At 42.5% G+C, this 23,699-nt stretch overlaps 5 protein-coding genes across 6 annotated transcripts; 4 read left to right on the top strand and 1 right to left on the bottom strand.

Moving 5' to 3' along the window:
• Nucleotides 1–1,003: 1,003 nt before the first annotated feature.
• LOC6495933 (locomotion-related protein Hikaru genki) lies at nt 1,004–23,675 on the bottom strand. Of its 2 annotated transcripts, XM_001959841.4 has the most exons (10): nt 23,183–23,675; nt 7,571–8,539; nt 7,166–7,273; nt 5,153–5,377; nt 4,590–4,687; nt 4,006–4,080; nt 3,277–3,613; nt 2,730–3,218; nt 2,343–2,525; nt 1,004–2,030 (listed from the first exon to the last, which is right to left on the bottom strand). In XM_001959841.4, the coding sequence occupies exons 1-10, from the start codon at nt 23,310–23,312 to the stop codon at nt 1,822–1,824; spliced, it is 2,823 nt and encodes a 940-aa protein (XP_001959877.1). In that variant the 5' UTR covers nt 23,313–23,675; the 3' UTR covers nt 1,004–1,821. The 2 variants fall into 2 exon arrangements, with proteins under 2 accessions (XP_001959877.1, XP_014763548.1); XM_014908062.3 differs by lacking the exon at nt 4,006–4,080.
• Nucleotides 9,571–14,037, top strand: LOC6494678. The gene is made up of 16 exons (XM_001959844.4): nt 9,571–9,833; nt 9,890–10,093; nt 10,152–10,233; nt 10,290–10,390; nt 10,448–10,718; nt 10,775–10,995; nt 11,048–11,362; nt 11,427–11,584; nt 11,815–12,094; nt 12,154–12,354; nt 12,413–12,494; nt 12,574–12,674; nt 12,733–13,003; nt 13,056–13,276; nt 13,338–13,652; nt 13,713–14,037. The coding sequence occupies exons 1-16, from the start codon at nt 9,584–9,586 to the stop codon at nt 13,871–13,873; spliced, it is 3,234 nt and encodes a 1,077-aa protein (XP_001959880.3). The 5' UTR covers nt 9,571–9,583; the 3' UTR covers nt 13,874–14,037.
• LOC26514021 (probable cytochrome P450 4p2) lies at nt 14,271–16,417 on the top strand. The gene is made up of 8 exons (XM_014908481.3): nt 14,271–14,518; nt 14,581–14,781; nt 14,833–14,914; nt 14,982–15,082; nt 15,144–15,414; nt 15,477–15,697; nt 15,755–16,069; nt 16,131–16,417. Exons 1-8 carry the CDS (start codon nt 14,317–14,319, stop codon nt 16,298–16,300), a joined length of 1,563 nt encoding a protein of 520 aa, XP_014763967.1. The 5' UTR covers nt 14,271–14,316; the 3' UTR covers nt 16,301–16,417.
• On the top strand, nt 16,682–18,769 carry LOC6494679 (cytochrome P450 4p1). The gene is made up of 8 exons (XM_001959843.4): nt 16,682–16,944; nt 17,019–17,216; nt 17,273–17,354; nt 17,416–17,516; nt 17,574–17,844; nt 17,905–18,125; nt 18,187–18,501; nt 18,563–18,769. Exons 1-8 carry the CDS (start codon nt 16,746–16,748, stop codon nt 18,721–18,723), a joined length of 1,548 nt encoding a protein of 515 aa, XP_001959879.3. The 5' UTR covers nt 16,682–16,745; the 3' UTR covers nt 18,724–18,769.
• Nucleotides 19,062–21,171, top strand: LOC6502527 (cytochrome P450 4p1). The gene is made up of 8 exons (XM_001959842.4): nt 19,062–19,303; nt 19,370–19,567; nt 19,620–19,701; nt 19,760–19,860; nt 19,912–20,182; nt 20,243–20,463; nt 20,575–20,889; nt 20,947–21,171. The coding sequence occupies exons 1-8, from the start codon at nt 19,105–19,107 to the stop codon at nt 21,105–21,107; spliced, it is 1,548 nt and encodes a 515-aa protein (XP_001959878.1). The 5' UTR covers nt 19,062–19,104; the 3' UTR covers nt 21,108–21,171.
• Nucleotides 23,676–23,699: the final 24 nt, after the last annotated feature.

Here is a 23,699-nt window from a genome sequence, read left to right as displayed (position 1 = left end):
GGTTGGCAACTTAATTAACCCCCAACAATTAGAGCTACATGGTACTTGGGCGCCTTTAAAGTTTCCGCCTTGAAATTGGGTTTGAGTTAAATGCGAGTTTTATGTCGCACTGCCGGGCTGTTGTATTATTTTTTGGGGACTCGAGCAACAAACAAGCAAAACCAATTTGCGCCAAGGAACACCAAGAGCCGTACTCGTCCTCGTAACAGGAGCAGTTAATTTTAATTACGCACCAACAGTGGAACAGTCACTGTTGCTTCGTTGACAACGGGGGGTTCGTCGCAATTTAGACACCTTTGAGGAAGTCAGAGAGCCCCACATACTCACCCACCGCCAAATTGCCATTAAATGGGCGTGGGCGTGGCTGAAAATAAACGACAATGGCGGTTCTGTGGCCATGTGTGGAAAATGGCTGGTGCTGGTGTCGGTGGAAAGGGAAAATGAAGCCTCCAATCGTTTCGAGGTGCAAAGCAACGAAACAAATTAATTTCCCCCATGTTTTCCAGTATGAGGTGCTATTATTGCTGCACAACTTGATGCCTGCCACACACATTCGTGGGGAAAACGGCAAACCTTAGGGAAGATTACCAACTAAATTTCCCCCGCCCGTGCAACTTTTAAATGAATTTCACTTCCGCTTTTCAGCATGCCACAGAACACTTTGATGCACTGCAAAGAATTTTTTTCAGAGCTCCAAAAGTGTCTAGCTGTATATTCTTTGAGATGCTCCGCATTTCTCTCCGTGTAGCACACATTTATGTGGCAAGCTGTTTGCTTTCGCTGCCGTGTGACGCTTCTGTAGATGTTGATCCTGTGTTGGCATTAGCAACCGTTTTTGGAGCAGGAGCTAAAAACACACACATGCATATGGATTTCCTTGGCACACTTTCGCGCCGAGCTTAAGGATATTTTCACCCTCCTTCCAAGAAGCTTCAACACCAACAATGACGGGCATTAGTATAACACAAACCATGACACACCCCACAGTTAAAGACAGTCAGTGTTGCATTTTACACAATATTTTTATTTTATTTTAAAACGTTCTTTTCTTTACACACAGATTGCAGCTGCTTACAATGCTCCTTTTTCGCTTTTCTTAAATGGAATTATCAAAGGATATGCTCTTGCCATTCTCTTAGCTCCTAACTAACTAACTTGTCCAACAACTGCGGCTGCAATCCCTCATCATTTCGTCTCTCAGTGTAGTACAATCGTTATGGTGGAATAGAATTCTTTAATCTGTATATTTTTTTTATATACTCGCACAGTGGGTAAGTTTGTGTTCATTATCCTTTTTCTCTAAACATTTACATTTAATTAACTTTGAGTTGTAACCAGAATACATACATAATATATATAAATACCTGTACTTAGCTGTTGATTATATATATAAATATTTATTTAAATAGTTTAGAGTTTAGAGTACAAGAAATTGCAAATTTTTATTCGATTTTCAAGTTTTTTCGAGTTCAATATCGGGTAGAGAGTGTGGTGCCTGATCAACTCGATCTATATATTCGGATTAAAGCCTAGAAAAAGGATACAGAGAGAGCTGGAGCTTTTGACAAAAATTCGTGGGCCACTAATGACAAAGATTTCATTTTTTCTATATTTTTTTCACGTTAAATAGAACCTATTTGATAAAATATCTATTAATTTTGATACCTCTCACTAAGTTAATCTAAATATCACTCGGTTTCTGCTTGTGGCTGATCATTGTTATTTTTTCTGTGTGTTTTTTCTTCAATATTCAAGATTCTCTGTTTGAATTTTGGTATTCCGACGAGATGTGTGGCTCCTGGGGATGTGGAGACGCGGCTGTTACACCTCCTCGTAGCTCTTGCACTTGGGCAGGGGTCCCGACCACCGGCCATCCGGTTGGCATTTGGGCCGTTCGGGCGGACCCTCGTAACTCTGGACAAATCCGGGCCGGCACTGGACGCTCAGGTAATCGCCGGCATCGTAATTAAACTTGAGCGGAGCTATCAGGCCGTTGGGCGGATCGCCCGGATAGGGGCACTGTGATTTGCCTGGGCGAGCGAACGTGGTGGATGTCATGGTGGTCATGTTATGCATTTTTTTTAATGTAAGAGTGATGATTCGTGAGCGGTATCGTATATCGGAATCGGTATTCGGTATTCAGGTATTCAGGTAATCAGGTAACAGGTATCAGTAAGATCGGTGCGGAAATACAACACAAGTTCATTAATTGAGTTATGGTCTGAATTCGGGGCCCACGAGGCAGGAGGAGGAAGTAGGGGCGTCCGCCGGCAATCTCTCGCAGCGTTCGCGTTCTGTGTCAGTGAATGTGTGTGAGTTTAGTAGTTGCGGTGTCTACTTACAAAATGGCGGCGAGTGCGACCAGAATCCGTTCTCCGTGCATATGATGCTCGACTCGCCCACCAGGCTGTGACCGTCGTTGCAGCTGAATGTGACCAACGCCCCCACCGTGAGGCGCCGCTGGCTGAGACTGGTTCCCCCGATCCGTCCGTTTAGCGGCGCCACTGGCATCACGCACTGTATGACTGTGGGGTATGGGCGGTATGATTGGCAAGTAATTTATATTATTAATTAGTTTTGCCAAAAAACTAAAACCAATATTAATAAACAAAATAAAAAGAACAAACTTTTCAGAACAATGGGAAACTTATAATCAAAATATTACTCATACGCCCTGTATGTCATAGAACTTATTCTTAGGGGGCTAGTGGCTATCGCTTATCACTCACCTTTGCAACGCGGAACGGGGCCACTCCAGACGCCCGACGGCTCACAGTCCAGCTGCGCCGGTCCGGTCAGCTTGAAGCCCCACTGGCATTTGAACACCGCCCGCCCCCAAGCCGAGGTGTTCAGCTCGATGAGACTGAGATGCGGGTCATCCAATTCGAGACGGGGACACTGGACAGAATGGCAGGTCGGCGTCGGCGATGACCAATTGCCGGAGGCCAAACAGGTGGCATTCATAGCCCCGTCCAGCCGGAAGCCCTCGGGGCACTCGTAGTGCGCCCGCTGGCCCAGCTTGTTGCCCTCGAGACGCAGCTTGAGCGGCGCCAGCGGCTCTGTCAGCTGCGGACACGTCGAAGTGGCCACCACGACGGCGATGCTGTTGGTCAGGCCACGTGGCGAGGTGCAGGTGAAGGTGCCAGAGTCATTATTCTCGATGTTCTTGATGCTGAGACGGTAGCGTACGGCCTTTTCTTCCTGGGCAGGCGACCAACCTATCAGGGCAATAAGAAACCAAAATAATCTCATCTCTTCTCATTAGGACACACCCACCCGTCGAGTACTGCATATACCAGCTGGTCCAGCTCCACTCCGGCGTGCCCCTGACCCTCGGATACATGCAGTCCATCAGGACAGTGCTGTGGGGAGGAACTGCCATCACTCCGGAGGGCTCGAACGAGTAGGAGCCGTTGAAGATCTTGATCCGGATGGAGGGAGCACTGTCCTCGGAGTAGTTGGTGAGGACGGTGGTGGGCACGCAGCTGGGCATGCGTGGCGCCCAAAGACCGTTGGAGCAAAGGACCCGGGACTCGCCAAGTAGCTTATAGATGCCCAGCTCCTGGCAGCGAGCTTGCAGGGAATGTCCGTGCGGCAGATCCCATCCCACATTCTAATTAGTGTGGCAAGTGGCAAGCAAGCGGTGAAAGGAAGGTGATTAGAAGTGCAGTACAAGAGAGAGATAGAACAAAAAAAAGAGACAGAGAAAGAGAGAGAGAGAGTGGAGAAAGTTATCAAAAATCAGATGGGTCCTTGGACTGGGGAAAGTGGCTCTGGTTGCTCTGGCGTGCAGTTCCTCGCAATGTATCTGTAACTTGTATTTTTGTATCTGGTATTCGGGTATCATTCATTATTTGATCATTGAACAGGACCCACTGTATCTGTAATCTGTATCTGTGTTTTTTTGTATTTGTGTATCTGGTGGGGATCTTGTGTTTGAAGTTTAAATCTGTTTTTTTTGTTTTTGGTGCAATCTACACAACACAATCTACAACGACGACTCACAATTTCTGTATTTGAGAGAAGTGTCGATTTGGATAATCGCGTTTTACGCCAGCCGCGATTTGGTGGGATCGGAGTCTGCAAGAGAGAGAATCAGAGAGTACCAAAAAACAACACACTACTAGGTATATCAAGCTATAGAGATTGAGAATCGTATTGCCCGATTCCCGAGCATCGGCATGCAGATGGCTTAGACGCTGGTCTTATTTATTTTATATTTTTATTTTGGTGAGATTTTTTTTTTCAGGCTGATATGAGATAAGAGCGATAGCAAGACGGGTCGTGCGAGATTTGAGAAATAGATACAGAGATAGAGTTAAAGAGAAAGATAGACAGACAGAGATATAAGTTTCGAAGATCGGAGCTGAGATCCCCTTTTTTGGCAAAAGCTGATATACAGGCTCTCCTCCGGAAATCTACAAAAATTCTTATGTATGTGTGTGCGTGTGTGCGCGTTGTGGCATGTGGATATGTGTGGTGGTGGTGGTGGTGCTGTGGTGCATCTGCGTGGTATCGTATCTGTGGTGGTGCGGCAGCCAGCTGAGGCGACGGATCCACAACGACGGTTGCCCGCCGGAACCACTTACCACTGAGATGTTGCGATAGCTGAGTAGCAGGTGCGATGGTATCCGGTTAACGTGGCAGCTCTTGTACAGCGGCTGAAACTTGACGTTGCCATTATCATCTGCGGGCGGCAAACACACACATATATTGGTACACAGAGAAAAAATATCAAAAACAAGGATTCATTTTTATTAGCGGATGAGTGTTTTTTTGGCATTCGGTAGATAAATCATAAGGAAGATAGAGTTTTCTTATGTGAAATAATTGTAAAATGATTAAATAATAAGTAGATACTTTAGTTTTTCTCTGTGTAGGTGTAATTGGCGAAAATTGGGTTAAAATGAAACAACATTCTGGCTGCTTGTGTCTCTTGATTGTGTACTTGACTCTGTCTGCTTTATTTGCGAACATTTTAATGGATTTGCATCTGGTTGTGTGACTTAAATGTATCTGTTACTGCTGGCTAAATGTATCTGCAACTGCAACTAGGTATCTATTGTATGTAATGCTGTTTAATTGTGTGCTTTGTCTGGGGCGTCTGCTTGTGTGCTTGTGTGTATCTGGTGGGTGGTGTGTGCTCACTTACCCTCCTCGTTGGTGGCGCACAACGGACCCACCCACTTGCCCTTGACACACCGTATCTTGCACAGCCGCCGATCGCCCATGGGTCCAATCTCGCCCGGAAACCTGATCTCCGACACCTCGGTGAACTGCTGCAGGATGTCCACCTCCTCGTCCTCCTCCTCTTCCTCCTCGAACTCGGGGTCATCCGGATGCACAGGCGAATAGCCAGTCTCCTCGTCATAGATACCTATATTTTGTTTTTTGTTTTTTTTTTTTTTGATTTTGAAATAGTGGGACGAGAAGAGCAGAAGGTGTGGGCGTCATGAGATGGGCAATGTACCATGCCAAGAAAAGAGGGGGGCGGGTAGATAGACTTTGAGAGGGGGGAGCAAATAGAGCAAGCATCTAATGAGCTAATGAGACCAATGCAAATGCAGAACTGAAATGGATATGCCTGATGGCTGATTCGAAGTATTACTATTGATCTATCCTTAAAAGGATACTTGGGTTTTATTTAAAATTAATTCCGTCTGACCCTCGCTGGGTGTCATTTTGGGCGAGCCTTAATGCCAAGATGTATTCATGAGTCAACCCAAGTTGACCCAGCAGACACTTGAAGCGGCTTCTCCGCCGGCTTCGTGAAATTGCGGAAAATACTTGAGCAGCCACATTAAGCCATAGAGAAGCCACGGGACGTGCGAAAAGTGCTGCCAGCTGAAAATTTCAATGGGAAGCTGCGACGAGTGCTTAGATATGCATTAAAAGAAGCAAAAGAATCCTGGAGGCGGGGAGCAGAAGTGGCCACTTAACAGGATACAACTTCATTTCCAAGCCCAACCCCGTCCAAGGAAGAAAAAAAGGCGAGTGCAAAAATAAAAATGGAGATGTGAAAAGGCAAAGATAACACGAAAGATAATATTATGTCAGAGAACGAGGGCCGGCTAATAGAAAGTAGGATGGAAAAAAAGGCGCAGCCCAAGCCACAGCCGGAGACGGATACGGCTACGGATACGGACAAAAGCGGTATAGAGCCGGGGTAACCAAAGCAAACAAAGGAGCCGAAAGAAAAATCATTCAGCACCCATACCGAGGCAAAGTTCTGGCCATAACAAAGGACCGCCAGTCCAGTCTGAACTCTATAACCACGACAAAGATATGGCCGGCAAATAAACCATGACCACGAAGCGACGATGGCAAAAATGGGGTAATGAAAAGCCCAAAGAGCGGGCTGGAAGGATATGGGGTTTTGGGGAAGTGGAGGCTGGGCAGTGGAGCAGGTGCCACAAAGCAGGTGTGAATTCGCTACAGGATGAGCTATGTATGTGCTATATATGCTTTATGCTATACGGTGGATGTTGGATGGGATGGCGCTGTGGCTTTGGCTTTGGATGCGGCTGTGAGCGACTGCGATTAGCTTTTACGAGTATGTTTCGGTGTGTCCTGTCCACAGCTCTTAACTTCCGTTTCATGTCCTGCATTGGTCTTTTCATGTGTGTGTGTGTGTGTGAGAGTGTCTAGTGGCTTTAATGCCCTGGCAAAAAGCAGTTTCAATATTGGCAAGCAAAATTATTCAAATTTTTAATAAAGAGGTTATAAGGCTAAAAGGAAAAATATAATAGAAGCATAGGAAATGGTTTTTCTTGTCCTCCTAGGCGTATGCTTTATTTTAGGTTTTTAAGAGACCAACCTACGTATACTTAATTTACTAAAGCTTTTGTATATTTTCATTTTAGATAAGAGGTAGAGTTTTAATATCTTTAGTATTTTTTTTAATTTAGTACAGGTCTGAGCAGTTTTAAGATATAATGGCCTATCGGACAACCTTATTCACTCCAGAAATCTGACATCTTTGCTAGGGCATTCCGGATTATAATCATTCCGATTTAATAAATATAAAAAAGCTAGTCATGATCGACGGACGGCGCTACACGGACAGACAGACAGACAACGAGACAGCGACAGCGGAGCAAATCTTTATAGGCATTGGACACTGTGGCATTGCCAGTGTCTGGCCGCCGTGCGGACGCACACTCACCCTTGTCCTTGCGACTGGTGGTCTTGGAGCTGGAGTCGCCACCACCCTTCGGACGGCTCAGTGCACCCGTGGTCTTGCCCGATTTACGCTTTACACGTTGCAGGGCCACTGTTGAAGAGAAATACTTGTATTATTTATTTGAATTAAGAGTAAGACAATTCTTTTTTGTCAATTTTTAGCACTGCTGGAATAAAAATTGTTATATTAAGGTTCTCTGGAATTTTTATAGCCTTGCAGGGCTTATAGTTTTAAAGGTCAACAGAGCGTATACTTAATTTTAATAAAACATTGGTTCAATATTACGTATACGTACATCTTTTACAACTTTTAACAACAGCCCACAAGATTATAAAAACTTTAGTTTTTATTCAAAGATTCTTGAATTTAAAATGAAAATCACTTTACCTGCTGCACTGCTCGACTGATTTCCATACTGTAGTTCGTCGTTGTCCACCGGCTCCGGTTCCTTTTCAGGATCCGGGGGCAGCTGGCCGAGATCACCCTTGGACTCAATGCTGCGCCGGCGACGCCAACGCGGGCTCCGGTCACGCTGGTCGAGCTCTGCAGCGTGACTGTCCCCGCGTCGGCGATGGTGGCCAGAACTCGACTCTGGCTCCTCCATCACGTCCTTCTCATTACGCTCCTCCTTAGGCATCTTTGTATCCTTTTTCAGGGACTGCTCCTCTGGGTTGACCTTCTTGTTCTTGGGCTTCTTCTTGATCAGCTTGGTGCACTTCTCCTTGCCACCCTCTGCCAGGCACTTGCTCATTCTGGCCTTCATCTTCAGCTTGTGCAGCTTGGAGCGCAGTTCCCGATTCGGTTCACGACTCTTCAGGATGTCGGCAATGTGGACATAGTATACATCGCCCTCGGCTGCCAGCTTGCTGCCTGCCCAGCGATCCGTTTCCGGGGAGGCTTCCGCATCGTGGAGAATGGCATGACGCTTGTAGCGACTGCCACGCCCCCTGCCCGTTTGGCCATTGTCGTTCTCGATGCGACGACGTCGCCCGGAACCGGAACGCCGACGCTTGCCCTGCTTGCGATTCGTGTTCAATCGCTTCTCATCGGTGATTCCACCATGCAATTCCTCATCCTCGTCGTCGCCCAAGTCATCATCGGCCACCAAACTGGCGGCAGCATCGCCCACATGCAGATGGTCATCGCCCAGGTCGAGGGAATACGGATTGATTACGGCCGCATGATTCTCGCCCGGATGGCGGGGGGCCGACTCCACGAACTCCACATCCGCGGTGGTGAAGTCCTCAGGCAGGTAGACCTGAGTCGTTTCGAACTTGGCCAACGGCTGCTCCGTGGTCGATTCCGGCTTGACAATCGTGAAGCGAACATCCGGAGCCCGGCAGCCAGGCGAGGCATCTGGAAAAAGGTAGATAATAATAGCACTTAAAAAAATGTTTATAGAAAATGAAATGATTCTTTTATACAAGTCCTTTTGAAATAAAAAAATTTTTGATTGAGAGTCCTTAAGATCTAAATGCTTTTTAATGATTCTAAGAATCAATTTTTAGTTTTTATTTGGCAATTATTTTTTTGCCTCAGTGAAGCCTTACACAAATACGAGAATATATGAGCTCAAGATTTCGACTTAAACCTCGAAGGTAATGCAATTTCAGGTCTGGCTGTCTGACAGGAACTCTTGTCATAAATATTTCATATGTGATCTAATTTAATAACTTGGCTTGCCTCGGCGAACTTTCCACTCGACGTCGCCAGACTTTCGAGTGCCATCGAAATTGCAAATTTCCAATATGCATTTGGCATTCTGGCAAGTAATCAGGGGAGTGGAAAAAAGGGTGGCTGGATGCTGGATTCAGGATGCAGGATGGTCGATGGGTGGGGGCAAGAAAATCGTTGCACAGTCAACGCACAGTCGAGTTTCCATTTTACATGAGACTTGGAGGAAAAGGAGCAGGATGTGGGGGGCAGTGGTAGGGAAAAGTCATGGCAGCCTTTTCCGCCATCTCCAGTTAGCATTTCGTAATCGCCGACGGCAGTCTTAAAGTTTTACTTTTCCACTCGACTTTTTTGCCTTATTCCGTAATGTGTCATGTACTTTGTCAGAAAGTAGGTCGAGCGAAAAAAAACACTGACAAAAGGACCTTAAAGTATTCCGAGAGATATTGCAATTGATGCAATTGAACCTAATTAGACTTTAGTTGATTAAAAATCTTATAAATGGAACTTTTAATGGATTATTGTGATTTTCTAAGCCAATTTAATTCTCTGAAAGCGAAGCGTCAATATCAAATTGAAAAACGCGACTAAGGCATCTCCAATATGCTGATGAAACTAAAACACGGCTGCTTGTAAATAGAAATATTAGAGGGAAATCTAATCTATTTTAGTTGTTATTTCTGATAACAGAAAGCTTTCGAGAGCGACCGAGAGCCAAACAATCGAATGCCTCGAACCAGTAGCATGTTGTTTGCCATCGAGTTCGGTTTTAAAGAGATGCTGGCTCTTTGGCTCGTGGTGGCTTTAAGTGTGCTCCTACACTGGCTCTATAAGGTCAACAAAGAATTCTATATTCTGGCTTTCTTGGCCAGAAGAGTCAAGACGAAGAATGGCAAGCCTGCGGAGAGTATTGTTCCCGTGCCCAAGGGTAACACAATATTTGCCAATTGTTTTGATTATTTTGGTAAAAATCGAGGTAATCTATAACCAAATCTAACTAGCACAGATTTATGTACCTCTTTTATCGATTAGTGGAAATTTTTAAACAAATTCGACGTATGGCTAGAACAGCAGCTGGTGAAAGTTACATTCAGTATCGTTTGGGTAAAGCCACTTACAATGTGATCGATGCCCGAAATGCCGAGTTTATACTGAACCATCCAAATCTGACAACCAAAGGTTTTGTTTACAATTTCTTACATCCATTTTTGAAGACTGGAGTGTTGACATCAAATGGTATTACAGTGTTATATGAAAACTTTACATTTAATCACAAAATGTTGTTTCTTTGCAGAATGTAAATGGCATACGAGAAGAACTATGCTAACCAGGACATTTCACTTTAATATTTTAAATCAGTTCCAAGACATCTTTATGTAAATAGTTATTTAAAAGCGCCACATGTCTATGATATTAATAATACTCTTCTTAGAACCGAGAGCTTAAAGTTTGTAGACCAATTCAATGGCCTCAACTCTTTCAATGTTTGGCTAAGTGACCCCATAGCAAAATTTACTCTGAACAGCATTTGCGGTAATTTCTGATAATAAAATGAATAGAGTAATAAAAATAATTACGATTTTATTGCAGAGACCGCCATGGGAGTGAAACTGGATGAAATGGCAGAAACTGGCGATCGCTATCGGGAGAGCTTTTATTTAATTGATGAATGTTTTGTCCGGAGAGTGACCAATCCGCTCTATTGGGGCGATTTCTGGTACCACCTCCTGGCCGCCCATGGATACTGTGCAGCCTTAAAAATGGTTCATGACTTTTCGAGTGATATCATAGCCAAACGCAGGATTCTCCTTGAAGAGGAGTTGGAGTACAGAAGAGCCACCCAAGAAGCCGATGATGATCTGCAAGTACCATCCTCATTAGAGGTATTATTTTTAATCCATAATCTCTTTGAAACAGATGTGTTCCCAGGGGGAAGCCCTTTGCCATGTTGGACACTCTGATTTGTGCTGAAAAAGATGGCCTGATCGATCACAGTGGCATTTGTGAAGAGGTGGACACTCTGATGTTTGAGGGCTACGACAGTCCCTACATTGGACTAACCTTTGCCCTGTTGAACATGTCCTTCTACGGCAAACATCAGGATATTTGTTACCGAGAGATTCAAGATCACATTGATGGTAAGTAATACTGAAAACTAAAAACTAAAATAAACCAAATATGGCTTTTCAGACGACTTGAGCAACCTGAACGTGACACAATTGGGAAAACTCAAATACCTGGACTACTTTTTAAAAGAAACAATGCGTCTCTATCCATCCATTCCACTAATGTGCCGTGAAACTATCCAGGCAACAGAACTTTTCAATGGACTAATCCTGCCCAAACGATCTCAAATAAATATTCATGTATTTGACATCCATCGCAATCCCAAATACTGGGACAACCCCAACGAATTTCATCCAGAACGTTTTCTGCCCGAGAACTCCCAAGATCGTCACACTTATGCCTTTATACCATTCAGTGCCGGGCAAAGAAATTGCTTAGGTTATAATATTCTATTTATTTATTCTATTTGGATTATTTTATTAACATAATTTTTTTAAAACAGGTCAAAAGTATGCCATGCAACAGATGAAAACCCTGATGGTTGTCGTGCTTAAGAAGTTTAGAATATTACCAGCCATGGAACCCCAGTCCATTATCTTCCAAATGGGAATTAATCTGCGTACCAAAAACAAAATGCAAGTCAAGTTCGTGAGACGAAAATAGGGAGTTATCAAAATAATTACTGATAGTCATTCGACGTTTAATGAATCGCAAAGGTCCCCAAACAAATTTTATTAGCTGAGGGCGACCTGGCGATATCATCACTCCCAGCTGACCGAACAAATAAAAACAAAATCATACATACATATGTATGTAGGTATTATAAATGAGACTCACATATTCTAATCATTTCAAGTGGTTGTAATAAAAACAAAACCGGTTGATATTGGAAAGCTCGCTTGATGGGAGAGGTGGAAACCGAAAACACAACAGTCTACTTTGTTGAGCGGTCTGGCTCGGTCGACAACAACATGCTCATTCTGTGGCTTCTAGCAGTGCTAAGTGTACTCATCCACTGGCTCTATAAGGTAAACAAAGATTACTACATTCTGTCGTTCTTCGCCAGACGAGCTCGAACCAAAGACGGTCGAAGTGTGGAGAGTCTGGTTCCCACTCCAAAGAGTCGCACTATCTTCGGCAACTGTTTCGACTGTATAGGAAAAGATAATGGTAATATAACAATGCCAGAACGAATCGAAATCCTCTTCTTATCTAAGCTTTTTTCTTAGCCGAGGTATTCCAATTCTTTCGGGACCAGGCCGTGCGATACGGAGAGTGTTACCTCCACTACACGCCAGGGAAAGCCAGTTTCAACGTCATAGACGCTCCGACGGTGGAAAACATATTGAACCATCCAAAGCTCATCAACAAGGGATTTATGTACGACTTTCTGCATCCATTCCTCAAAACTGGAGTTCTGACAGCTAAAGGTAAAGGACTCTTCTTTATGATTCCTAGGTTTTTGTATTTTAAAATTATGTATCGTAGAAAAGAAGTGGCACACGAGGCGGGGTATGCTTCAAAGAACATTTCATTACAATATTCTGAACCAGTTTCAAGAGATCTTTATGTGAGTATGCCTTACCCCTTACAACTTACACCTTATGAACTCATTTTATTTATATTTTGTATCTTTAAATACTTTGTAGAGCCGAAAGCCTCAAGTTTGTGGAGCAATTTAAGGGAAAAGAGTCATGCATCGTCTCTCTAAGGGATCCCATTTATCGTTTTACTTTGAATAGCATTTGTGGTAAGCTTAAATACTTCGATTAATCTTAAATACTATACTAATATATTTTTCTTTACAGAAACTGCCATGGGTGTTAAATTAGACGAAATGGGAGACTCTGGCAGTCACTACAGGGATAACTTGCACCACATCGATGAAGGATTCGTACGTCGTATAAGAAATCCTTTTTATTGGGGTGATTTTTGGTACAACCTTTTTGCAGCCCGAGATTACGCGGCTGCTTTGAAACAAGTTAATGGGTTTTCCAGTGACATTATTGCCAAAAGGAGAATACTTCTGGAGGAAGAGTTGGAGAACAGGCGCCTGAATCAATCTGCAGATGACGATATGTAAATATTTAACTTAAATATTAGGAAAGCAAACTAATTATTGTTTCAATAGCGGCTTTACGTCCAAGAAACCCTTTGCTATGCTGGACACTTTGATTTGTGCTGAGAAAGACGGTCTCATCGATCACAAAGGTATTTGCGAGGAAGTAGATACTCTGATATACGAAGGCTACGATAGCCCCTTCCATGTGATCAAATTCGGCCTCATGAACATGTCCCTCTATCCTGATCATCAGGAGAACTGTTACCGGGAGGTCCAGGAACTCATACGAGGTATGAAAACCTATTATCAAAAATATAATAATACTCCTAATATGTTTTTAAAACTCCCTAGATGATCTAAGTAACCTGGACACAAGGCAGTTAAATAATCTTAAGAATTTGGATTGCTTTCTGAAAGAGACCATGAGACTGTTTCCTTCTGGACCAATTTTGGCGCGTCAAGCCGTCGAAGAAACAGAACTAGCCAACGGCCTCATCCTGCCCAAGGGTAGCCACATCAACATACACATCTTTGACATTCATCGTAATCCCAAGCACTGGGACTCGCCAGAGGAGTTTCGTCCCGACAGGTTCCTTACTGAAAATTGCCAGTGGCGACATCCCTACGCCTACATACCCTTCAGTGCTGGATCAAGGAATTGTTTAGGTAATCCATTTGATTTTCCAACTTTCTCAAATCTATTTTACATATTATTCGTTCAAATAGGTAAAAAATTTGCCATGCAAGAGATAAAAACTCTCCTGGTGGTCATTCTGAAACACTTCAGGATTGTTCCAATAACCAATCCGGAACCTATTGTTTTCCAAATGGGAATTCAACTGCGGACCACAAACACATTAAAAGTCAAGTTTGTGAGAAGAACATAGCATTAATATAATATATGCAACCTATAGGCTGGAAAAACTCATATTAAATAGGTTTATAATAATTTACCTGACACTTTCTTAGTGATAAGGATTCCTCGGTAGGCAAGTGCAACCAAAAAATTATCAAAATGCAATAAAAATATTACTACACTAAGAAAACTTAATCGAACATCTTTTATTAAATCGTGTGTTTAAAAAATGTACCATAAAGTAATGTTTGACTATTAATACTTCCTAAATAATGAATAATGGAACGATAATCACTTTTTTTGACATTTCCGTATTAGTTTTTGTTGTGTGTAATTAAATCTAATCTCTACTGTTTGTTGTTAAAAACAAAAACCGGCAGATAAGGAGAAAGCTTGTTGATAGTGGCTTTCAAAAAAAAAACATTGAAAATCCAAAACAGTTCTGTGAGAGAAGCCCACGCGTTCACAACAGAGATGATTATTGTTTTATGGCTTGTTGTGGCTCTGAGTGTGATTGTGCACTGGTTTTATAGAGTAAACAAAGAATATTATGTTCTGGCCTTTTTCGCCCGACGAGTTAAGGCCAAGGAGGGCAAATCCCTGGAGGACTTGGCCCCCATAGCCACGCCGCGTTTTTTTTGTGGCAACAGTTTCGATTTGTATGGGAAAAACCCAGGTAAACCATTCAAAGATTTAAAATTACAAATCATTATAATCTAATCTATTCGGTTTAATCAGCCGAAGTTTTCCAGTATATGCGGGACCTGGCCAAAGGATTCGGACGAAGCTATCTTCAATATGGAATGAGTATCTCGCATTACAACGTTATAGATGCCCACACCACGGAGAGTATCTTAAATCATCCAAATCTGATAACCAAAGGAATGGCTTATAATTTTCTCCATCCATTTTTAAAGACCGGTGTTTTAACATCAAAAGGTGAGACAAAAAAGGTTTTCTTTTTTATTTTTGTAATTATTTCTTTCTCAGCAAAGAAGTGGCACACCAGACGAGGTATGTTGACAAGGACATTCCATTTCAATATACTCAACCAGTTCCAGGAGATCTTTATGTAGGTTTTTTGAGGATGAAATTGTCTTATTTATAATTTTAGTTTATTAATTTACTTATATTATTAGAGCCGAAAGCCTTAAGTTTGTTCAAGAATTCGAAGATGATGAAATAAGTCTTGTTTCACTGAGAGAACCAGTAGCAAGATTTACTCTGAACAGCATTTGCGGTAAGTAATTTAGTATATCTTTCAAATAAATTCTCTAAAAGTATTCATATTCTATCAACAGAGACTGCCATGGGTATAAGGCTAGATGAAATGGCTGAAAAGGGCGATCGCTATCGGGAAAACTTTCTGATGATCGACGAATGTTTCATAAGGCGCTTGAGAAACCCTCTATATTGGGGGGATTACTTTTATAATATTTTTGTTGCCAGAGATTATGATGCTGCTTTAAAAGTTTGTCATGAATTTTCCAGTGAAATTATAGCCAAGAGAAGGATCTTACTAGAAACTGAATTAGAATACAGAAGAGCTACTCAAACTGCCGATGATGATTTGTAAGTACATACTTTTCCTTTTCCTAAATTCTAAATAAATATTTCCAAAACCATTTAAATAGATGCGTTCCGAGAGGAAAACCTTTTGCCATGTTGGATACCTTGATTTGCGCTGAAAAAGATGGCCTAATCGATCACAGTGGCATTTGTGAGGAGGTGGACACTCTAGTGGCTGAAGGGCATGACACCACGGCAGTGGGACTTACTTTTGGCTTGATGAACATGTCCATTTATGGGGAGGAGCAGGAACTCTGCTACCAGGAGATCCAAGAACACATTGAAGGTGCGTAAATACATAATGGGAGAATAGTCCCTTACAGTCCTTGGCTATCCTTTGCAGACGACTTGAGCAACCTTAACCTGAACCAGTTGAGTAAACTGAAACACCTGGAATACTTTTTAAAAGAAACTATGAGACTATATCCTGCCGTTCCCATGTTGGCACGGCAGGCTGTCCAGGAAACAGAGCTCCCCAATGGCTTGATTCTCCCGAAATGCTCTCAAATTAATATACATGTCTTCGATATCCATCGGAATCCTAAATACTGGGATGAGCCGGAGGAATTTCGACCGGAACGGTTTCTCCCAGACAACTGCCAGAAACGGCACCCTTACGCCTATATTCCATTTAGCGCCGGACAAAGGAATTGCTTGGGTAAGGAAAAATCTCACAGAAATGAACACTTTAGAGATTATAAAGCTTTGTTATTGGATAGGTCAAAAATATGCCATGCAAGAGATGAAAACCCTCTTAGTGGTCATTCTCAAAAAATTCAAGATTCTGCCGGTTATCGATCCGAAATCCATTGTCTTTCAAACGGGAATCACACTGCGCACTCAGAACGAAATAAAAGTTAAGTTTGTGAAAAGGAAAGTGTCATCGTGAGAAGACTTAAAAGCTAGTACATATAAGTATGTAGGTTTCTCAAACTGAAAGTCATGATGCCTTGCAAAAAGATTGTTTGTTTTGTAATCGTAATACAGTGTCGTTTGGACAAACATTTGTTTTCATCATTCTATTTATAATAAAACCAATATATAAACAAACAAAACTATTTTTTGATGAACCGGTTTACAGAGCTAACAAACCAATATGTAACTCTCATAACCGAGAAATCAAAACAAAACCTGTTGAATTTGTGTAGAATTCATAGTTAGTCGAGCGTGGGGCTATAGTCGGTGCAATCTAATCAGTGTTGACTGTATTTACTTGCTTATAGTTGTTGGCATAACAGACTTATGTATATATAATTATTCGGTCTGATATGAAAAAACAAGCCCACACATTGATCAGTGTTGTGAGAAGATTGGTCGGTTACGGTTGTGCAACGATGCTTGTTCTATGGCTGGTTATAGCCGTGAGTGCCCTTGTGCACTGGCTTTATAGACTCAACAAGGACTACTACGTTATGTCCTTCTTCGCCAAGAGGGTGCGCACCAAGGACGGCCAGCCTCTGTCCAGCTTGGTGGCCCTGCCCAAGGGTGTAACTATTTTCGGCAACAGCTTCGACTTGTACGGCAAAGACCACGGTGAGTAATGGGGGGCTACCTTTGGATTTATGAACCTTATCGCTATCGGGTCATTTAATTTTTGGTTCACTTAGCTGGGGTCTTCAACATGTCCCGTCAGCGATCCAAACTGGGCCAGAGCTATGTGGAATATGGAATGGGGACTCCGATTTACAACCTTATTGACGCCGACAGCGCCGATATAGTTCTAAACAATCAGAACCTGATAACCAAGGGTCTGGTATACAACTTTCTGCATCCATTTCTGAGGACTGGACTCTTGACATCGACAGGTGGGATTTCAGATTTAAAGTTAGATATTTTTAAATATTTAACAACTTTATTTTAGGCAAGAAATGGCATGCTCGTCGCAAGATGCTTACACCCACTTTTCATTTCAATATTTTGGGACAGTTTCAGGAGATTTTCAAGTGAGCTGGAATATAATTTATTAAAATATGTATAATTAATATTTTATGAACATTTATTTAGAACTGAGAGCCAGAAATTCCTGCAACAGTTCAAAGGTCAAGATGAAACCATCATCAGTCTAAACGATGTCATTCCAAGGTTTACCCTTAACAGCATTTGTGGTAAGAGAGTTATCTAATCTTCATTAGATTTTAATAATTAACCATTTAATTAATCAGAGACGGCCATGGGCGTTAAGCTGGACGAAATGGCTGAGAAAGGCGACCGTTATCGGGAGAATTTCGCCAGTATCGAAGAGTGTTTTATTCGGCGATTAAGTAATCCTCTCTACTGGGGCGACACCTTGTTCAACTTATTCGCTGCCAAGGATTATGCCTCGGCCCTGGACGTGGTTCACGGATTTTCCAGTGAAATCATTGCCAAGAGAAGGGTCTTGCTGGAAGATGAGCTCGAGAGTAGGAAGGAAACTCAGACGGCTGATGAGGACTTGTAAGTACAGCTTAGATTAGTGACCTAGAGCTCTCTCATTTATTCTTATGTCGTTGAAAGGTATGCCGGAAAGAAAAAGCGTTTCGCCATGCTGGACACTCTGATTTGTGCTGAGAAAGATGGCCTAATCGATCACACTGGTATTTGTGAAGAGGTGGACACTCTGATGTTTGAAGGATATGACACCACCTCGATTGGTTTAATCTTTGGTCTCATGAACATGGGTTTATATGCCGATAAGCAGGAACTATGCTTCCAGGAAATTCAAGAGCATATTGAAGGTAATATTCCATAATATTGTATTTGGCATACTCCAATTATAAACTTCATTTATAATTTTAGATGATTTGAGCAACTTGGACATTAGCCAGTTGAACAAACTGAAATACCTGGATTACTTTGTGAAGGAAACGATGCGGTTGTATCCGTCAGTTCCTATTATGGGCCGCGCAACAGTTCAGGAAACAGAACTTTCTAATGGACTTATCCTGCCAAAGGCCACCCAGATCACAATTCACGTTTTCGACATCCATCGCAATCCCAAGTTCTGGGACTCCCCCGAAGAGTTCAAGCCTGAGAGGTTTTCACCCGAGAACTCCCAGAATCGTCACACATACGCTTATATTCCCTTCAGTGCTGGCCAAAGAAATTGTATTGGTAAGAACTAGCTAGTTTATGAGGTTTTCTGTTTCTAAAAATGTATCTTTTATGTTTCTAGGTCAAAAGTATGCCATGCAGGAAATGAAAACTCTGCTTGTGGCTGTCCTCAAACAGTTCAAGATCCTGCCAGTTACCGATCCCGAAAGTATTGTCTTCACCACTGGCATCACCCTGCGGACTAAAAATAAAATTCAAGTTAAGCTTCAGAGACGAAAGTAAATCCATGTCGTTCATAAAGAATAAATAAATAGCTCCTATTCATAAACATAATATTTCTACTCATTTATCAGGAATAGTGGGAGGAATCTATTAATTATATTTTAAAATATTTGAGCTCCGATAAGCTCTGTTCGAATTTAATCTACAAAATACTCTGAAAGAGTATAGTTCAATAAGAAAAGAGGCTTTATAGGGCGAAGGCGAACTTTAATCGTCTGTAAAATTATTCTCGGTACAATCTTATCTGTTTCGAGTACTAATATTTTTATTAGATGCTGCTATTAAATATGTTAGAAGCCGTCTGATAAGTGAAAACCTCGCTTTCGTGGGAGCACAGCGATCAGTTTCGAACGTCAAGTTCATGGGAACGGATGCCCAACAATGTTCGTCGTGTGGTTAATTGTGGCCGTAAGTCTATTGGCGCACTGGCTTTATAGGGTTAATAAAGACTACTATATACTGGCCTTTTTCGCAAAAAGAATTCGCACCAAAGATGGTACACCTGTGGAAAATATAGTGGCAATAGCCAAGGGTAATACCATTTTTGCCAACAGCTTTGATTTGTATGGCCAAGATCACGGTAAGTTTTTGGTGTAAAAATTAGTATATTTTATAGTGTATATCATTTTAAAAAATTAACTATTAGCTGGTGTTTTTACACACACCCGTGAGGGTGCTAAACTTGGAAGAAATTACTTGGAATACGTAATGGGTACACCAATCTACAACGTCATCGACGCCGAAGGATCTGATGCGATTCTAAATAATCCGAATCTAATAACCAAATCCGTTGTCTACAATTTCTTACACCCATTTTTGAGGACTGGTCTGCTGACTTCAACAAGTATGAAGGAATTAAGTTTAATTTGAACATTAATTTAGTTCGCGAGTTTCAGGCAAGAAATGGCACGCTAGGCGCAAGATGCTGACACCTACCTTCCATTTTAACATTTTGGGACAATTTCAAGAGATTTTCAAGTGAGTCTTCAGAACAATTAAACTAGTATCATTATCAAGAAATCTGTTATGTTTGTAGAACTGAGAGCCAGAAATTTTTGCTGCAGTTCAAAGGCCAAGACGACATCACCATATCGCTGAATGAAGTTATTCCCCGGTTCACCCTCAACAGCATTTGTGGTAAGGTGATAGAATTCCTAATCTAATGTAATTACACACTTTATTTATTAGAGACGGCCATGGGCGTTAAATTGGACGAAATGGCTGAGAAAGGCGATCGCTATCGGGAGAATTTCACCAGTATCGAGGAATGTTTTATCAGGCGAATGAGCAATCCGCTTTATTGGGGCGACACCTTGTTCAACATCTTTGCTGCCAAGGATTACGCCTCGGCTCTGGATGTGGTCCACAGTTTTTCCAGTGAAATCATAGCCAAGAGAAGGATTTTGCTGGAAGACGAGCTCGAGAGCAGGAGGGAGACTCAGACGGCTGATGATGACTTGTAAGTACAGCTTAGATTAGTTACCTAGAGCTCTCTCATTTATTCTTATATCGTTGAAAGATATGCCGGAAAGAAAAAGCGTTTTGCCATGCTGGACACTCTGATTTGTGCTGAGAAGGATGGCCTAATCGATCACATTGGAATTTGTGAGGAGGTGGACACTCTGATGTTTGAGGGCTATGATACCACCTCAATTGGTCTGACCTTTGGTCTTTTGAATATGTCCTTGTATGCCGACAAACAGGAACTATGTTATCAGGAGATTCAAGAGCACATCCAAGGTACTGGCTAAGGTTTTGGGTTATCTAGGATGTAAACTCCACTACATTTCTTATCTAATTAGGTTGTTATATACCGAATCTGCCTCTAAATAACGGTTTTTTCTTTTGCAGATGATTTGAGCAACTTAGACATTAGCCATTTGAATAAACTTAAGTACCTGGAGTACTTTGTGAAGGAAACAATGCGGCTATATCCCTCAGTGCCCGGAATGGGTCGTGAAACTGTCGAAGAAACTGAGCTAGAAAATGGTCTAATCCTGCCGAAAGGATCCCAGATTGTCATTCACAACTTTGATGTCCACCGTAACCCCAAGTACTGGGACTCTCCCGAAGAGTTCCGACCGGAGCGGTTTACTCCTGAGAACTCCCAAAACCGTCACACCTACGCTTACATTCCCTTCAGTGCCGGCCAGAGGAACTGCATTGGTAAGGACTTCTGCTTACAAATCCTTTTGGAGTTTTTAATCAATATTATGGTTATAGGTCAAAAATATGCCGTCCAGGAGATGAAAACGTTGTTAGTAGTCCTGCTCAAGGAGTTCAAGGTCCTGCCAGTTACTGATCCCAAGAGCATCGTCTTCACCACGGGCATTACCCTGCGTACCCAGAACAAAATTCAAGTGAAACTTGTGAGGCGAAAGTGATGTGTCTGAGAAACTTTGTTACCTAAAAAAAAATGCATTGCAAAATATACGGATTCACTAAGGGTTTCCTTGCATACATCCTTGGAGGTCTGGACCGATAATCGTTGGCATCTTGACAGCTGCCGCCCTATAAATCATTCATGCACTGCCGAGCAAAAGCAGTTTGCCTTTATTCCTTACATATACCTATTACCATTTTTACTCCCATTTCGAGCACAGTAGGAATCCTTTGGCGTTTCCTCCTTTTGCATTTGAAGCAGCCAAGGAAAAGCCAAGCAGTCTCCATCTCTTCCAGTCCACTTACTAGACGGTACATAGAGAAAAGGATATATGGAACGAATGCATAATGCGCTGGCGACTTCTTGTCAGTCGGTCTGCGTTCTGCAACTTCTTTATCGCCGACTGCTTTTTGCTGTAACTGCGGTTTTGACAGTTCGTTACTCAGTTATACCATTTGCATGCATAATGCAGATTCAGCTTTGTTCTAAGCACATAAAATGTGTGAAAGGAAGCTGCCAGGACGAAGAGGCGACATGCGACCATGCTGCACTCATGTGCGTGTGTGTCTCTGTGCTGAACATCATCATCTATCCTCGGGCCCACGATTTATGGGACAGGACATGAAGAAGTGGGTGTTCGTATGTGGGCCTGCTGCTCCTACTGCTCCTGCTGGTCCTGCTGGTCCTGCTGGTCCTGTCGGTCTGTCAGCTTTTAGTTGCTACTTTGGTTATTGCATATTTCATCGGGCTCGCATTCTGTCTCACCCGCCCCGTCCCCATCTCGTATTTGGCTTTTCAACGTCATAAGTCAACATTAAATGACGCAGCTCTGGATGCCATTTGTGAGTCATGTAAATGAAATTCCGTTGCGAGCAAATATTTGATCCTGTGGAAACTGAAACTGCAGGCCATCTCACTTCCCATCACACAAGGTTACCCCATCACACTTTGCAAAAACTACGCAGGAAAAAATCAAGTCGCAATATCTACCCACAAAAAAATCCAAAACTGCGTAGCATTTTTTTTTTCCAAACTGAAGGCTAAAATTCCACCAAAAAAAAAACATAAAAGCTCAACAGCTGCCCCTGTCGATATGCTAGAGGAAATTAGAAGGGCATCGAAAGGATTCGGGCATTCAGGATATCGGGCATAGAGGGTTGTGGAGGCAAAAGTGAATTAATTACTTTATGCGCATCTGCGTGTCGCTGTCGGGGCACTTTACACTTCCCCTGTTCCTTCCATTATCCTGCGGCTCCTTCCCGCTCTCTACGCCTTTTTTCCTCACACACACACACACTCAGACTCACACATGACGCTATTAATTTCTATTACCCAGCCTCAGACAGCCTGCCATACTTCATTACGAGCTTTCGTGCAATTGCCCTTTGCTCGAGCTACCTTTCATTTGGTCTGCTTTTTATACACTCGGAGAAAAAGAGGGTGAATTCATTGAAACCTTCTTCTTTGATTAGACTCTGTCTAATGTATATTAAAATTATTTCTTCCATAACTGACACTTATTAGTTTTTTATTAAAACAGTCCTATCAGAATTTTCAATTTTCCTCAGTGTACTGCCCCCATTGCCCTTTTATTCGCGCTCCCCTTGCTTGTTTGTTGATTCTGATTGGGATTAAGGTTGCCCATGGGTTCTCGGTTCGTTTTGATTGCCTTTGTGCCGCAGATGCCGTGAAATATTTCATTTGCTTCCAGTTATTTGCTTTTGCGCTCTGCAGTTTCAGTTTCTACATCCTGTGTCCTGTTTTTCTTTCTGATTCAGTTCAGTTACTGTTTCCTTTTTTTCTTTATTTTTTTTTTTTTGTGGTTGGTGCGTGTGTGTGATAATCGGAGGAAGGGCGCATGAAAAGCCATTTAATAAAGTGGCCTGGCCTGACCTGACCTGGTATCGGCATGTAGCCGAAGTTAGAGGACGTCTGTCATAATTTATTTACTATTTTTTGCGAACTTCTTGTTGCTCCAATCCGAAATCACTTTCATGGTGACTTCCAGCACTAAACTGAAGGTCAAACCGAAACGCACACAGCACACGTGTGCAGGCAGGAGCAATTAAAACTCACCTGGCTCGGATGTGGTGGTGGTCTCAACGGGCTCCGTGTTGGCATTGCTTTTGTCCAAGACCAGCAGCAAAACGGTCAAGGATATTAGGGCCCAAAGCGGCTTATGGCGCATACGCTGCCTGCTCCACATGGCCAAGGATCAGAATGCAATTGCCACGATATCCTTGCGAATTTTTGTTGTTTTCTATTTGGAGAAAGTTTTTGGATAGTTCACTCTTTAATTTAAAGTCTTTTAAAGTCACTGAATATTTTTTTGGACTGGCACTGCACTTCAAATGCTGCCAAAAATAGAAATCCACTTGGCCAACTCAACGTCACACGGACACACACACACTCGCGCAAAGGACATGCAACGAGCACATTGGGCTTTAAAGTTTCACTCTTGTTTTCAGGCTTTATCCTTTCTGTTTTTTTTTGTTAGGTTTTTCTTGGATCTTCGAAGCTCTCCTGGCGAGTGACGACAATCGAATGCCAGGAGGCCAGCGAACATCTCGCTTTTATACTGCTCGTTGGATTC

The sequence above is a fragment of the Drosophila ananassae genome, chromosome 3L (genome assembly GCF_017639315.1).
Source record: "Drosophila ananassae strain 14024-0371.13 chromosome 3L, ASM1763931v2, whole genome shotgun sequence".
Lineage (NCBI taxonomy): Eukaryota > Metazoa > Arthropoda > Insecta > Diptera > Drosophilidae > Drosophila > Drosophila ananassae.
Note: the sequence above shows the minus strand (reverse complement) of the source record. Positions and strands in the feature narration are given on the sequence as shown.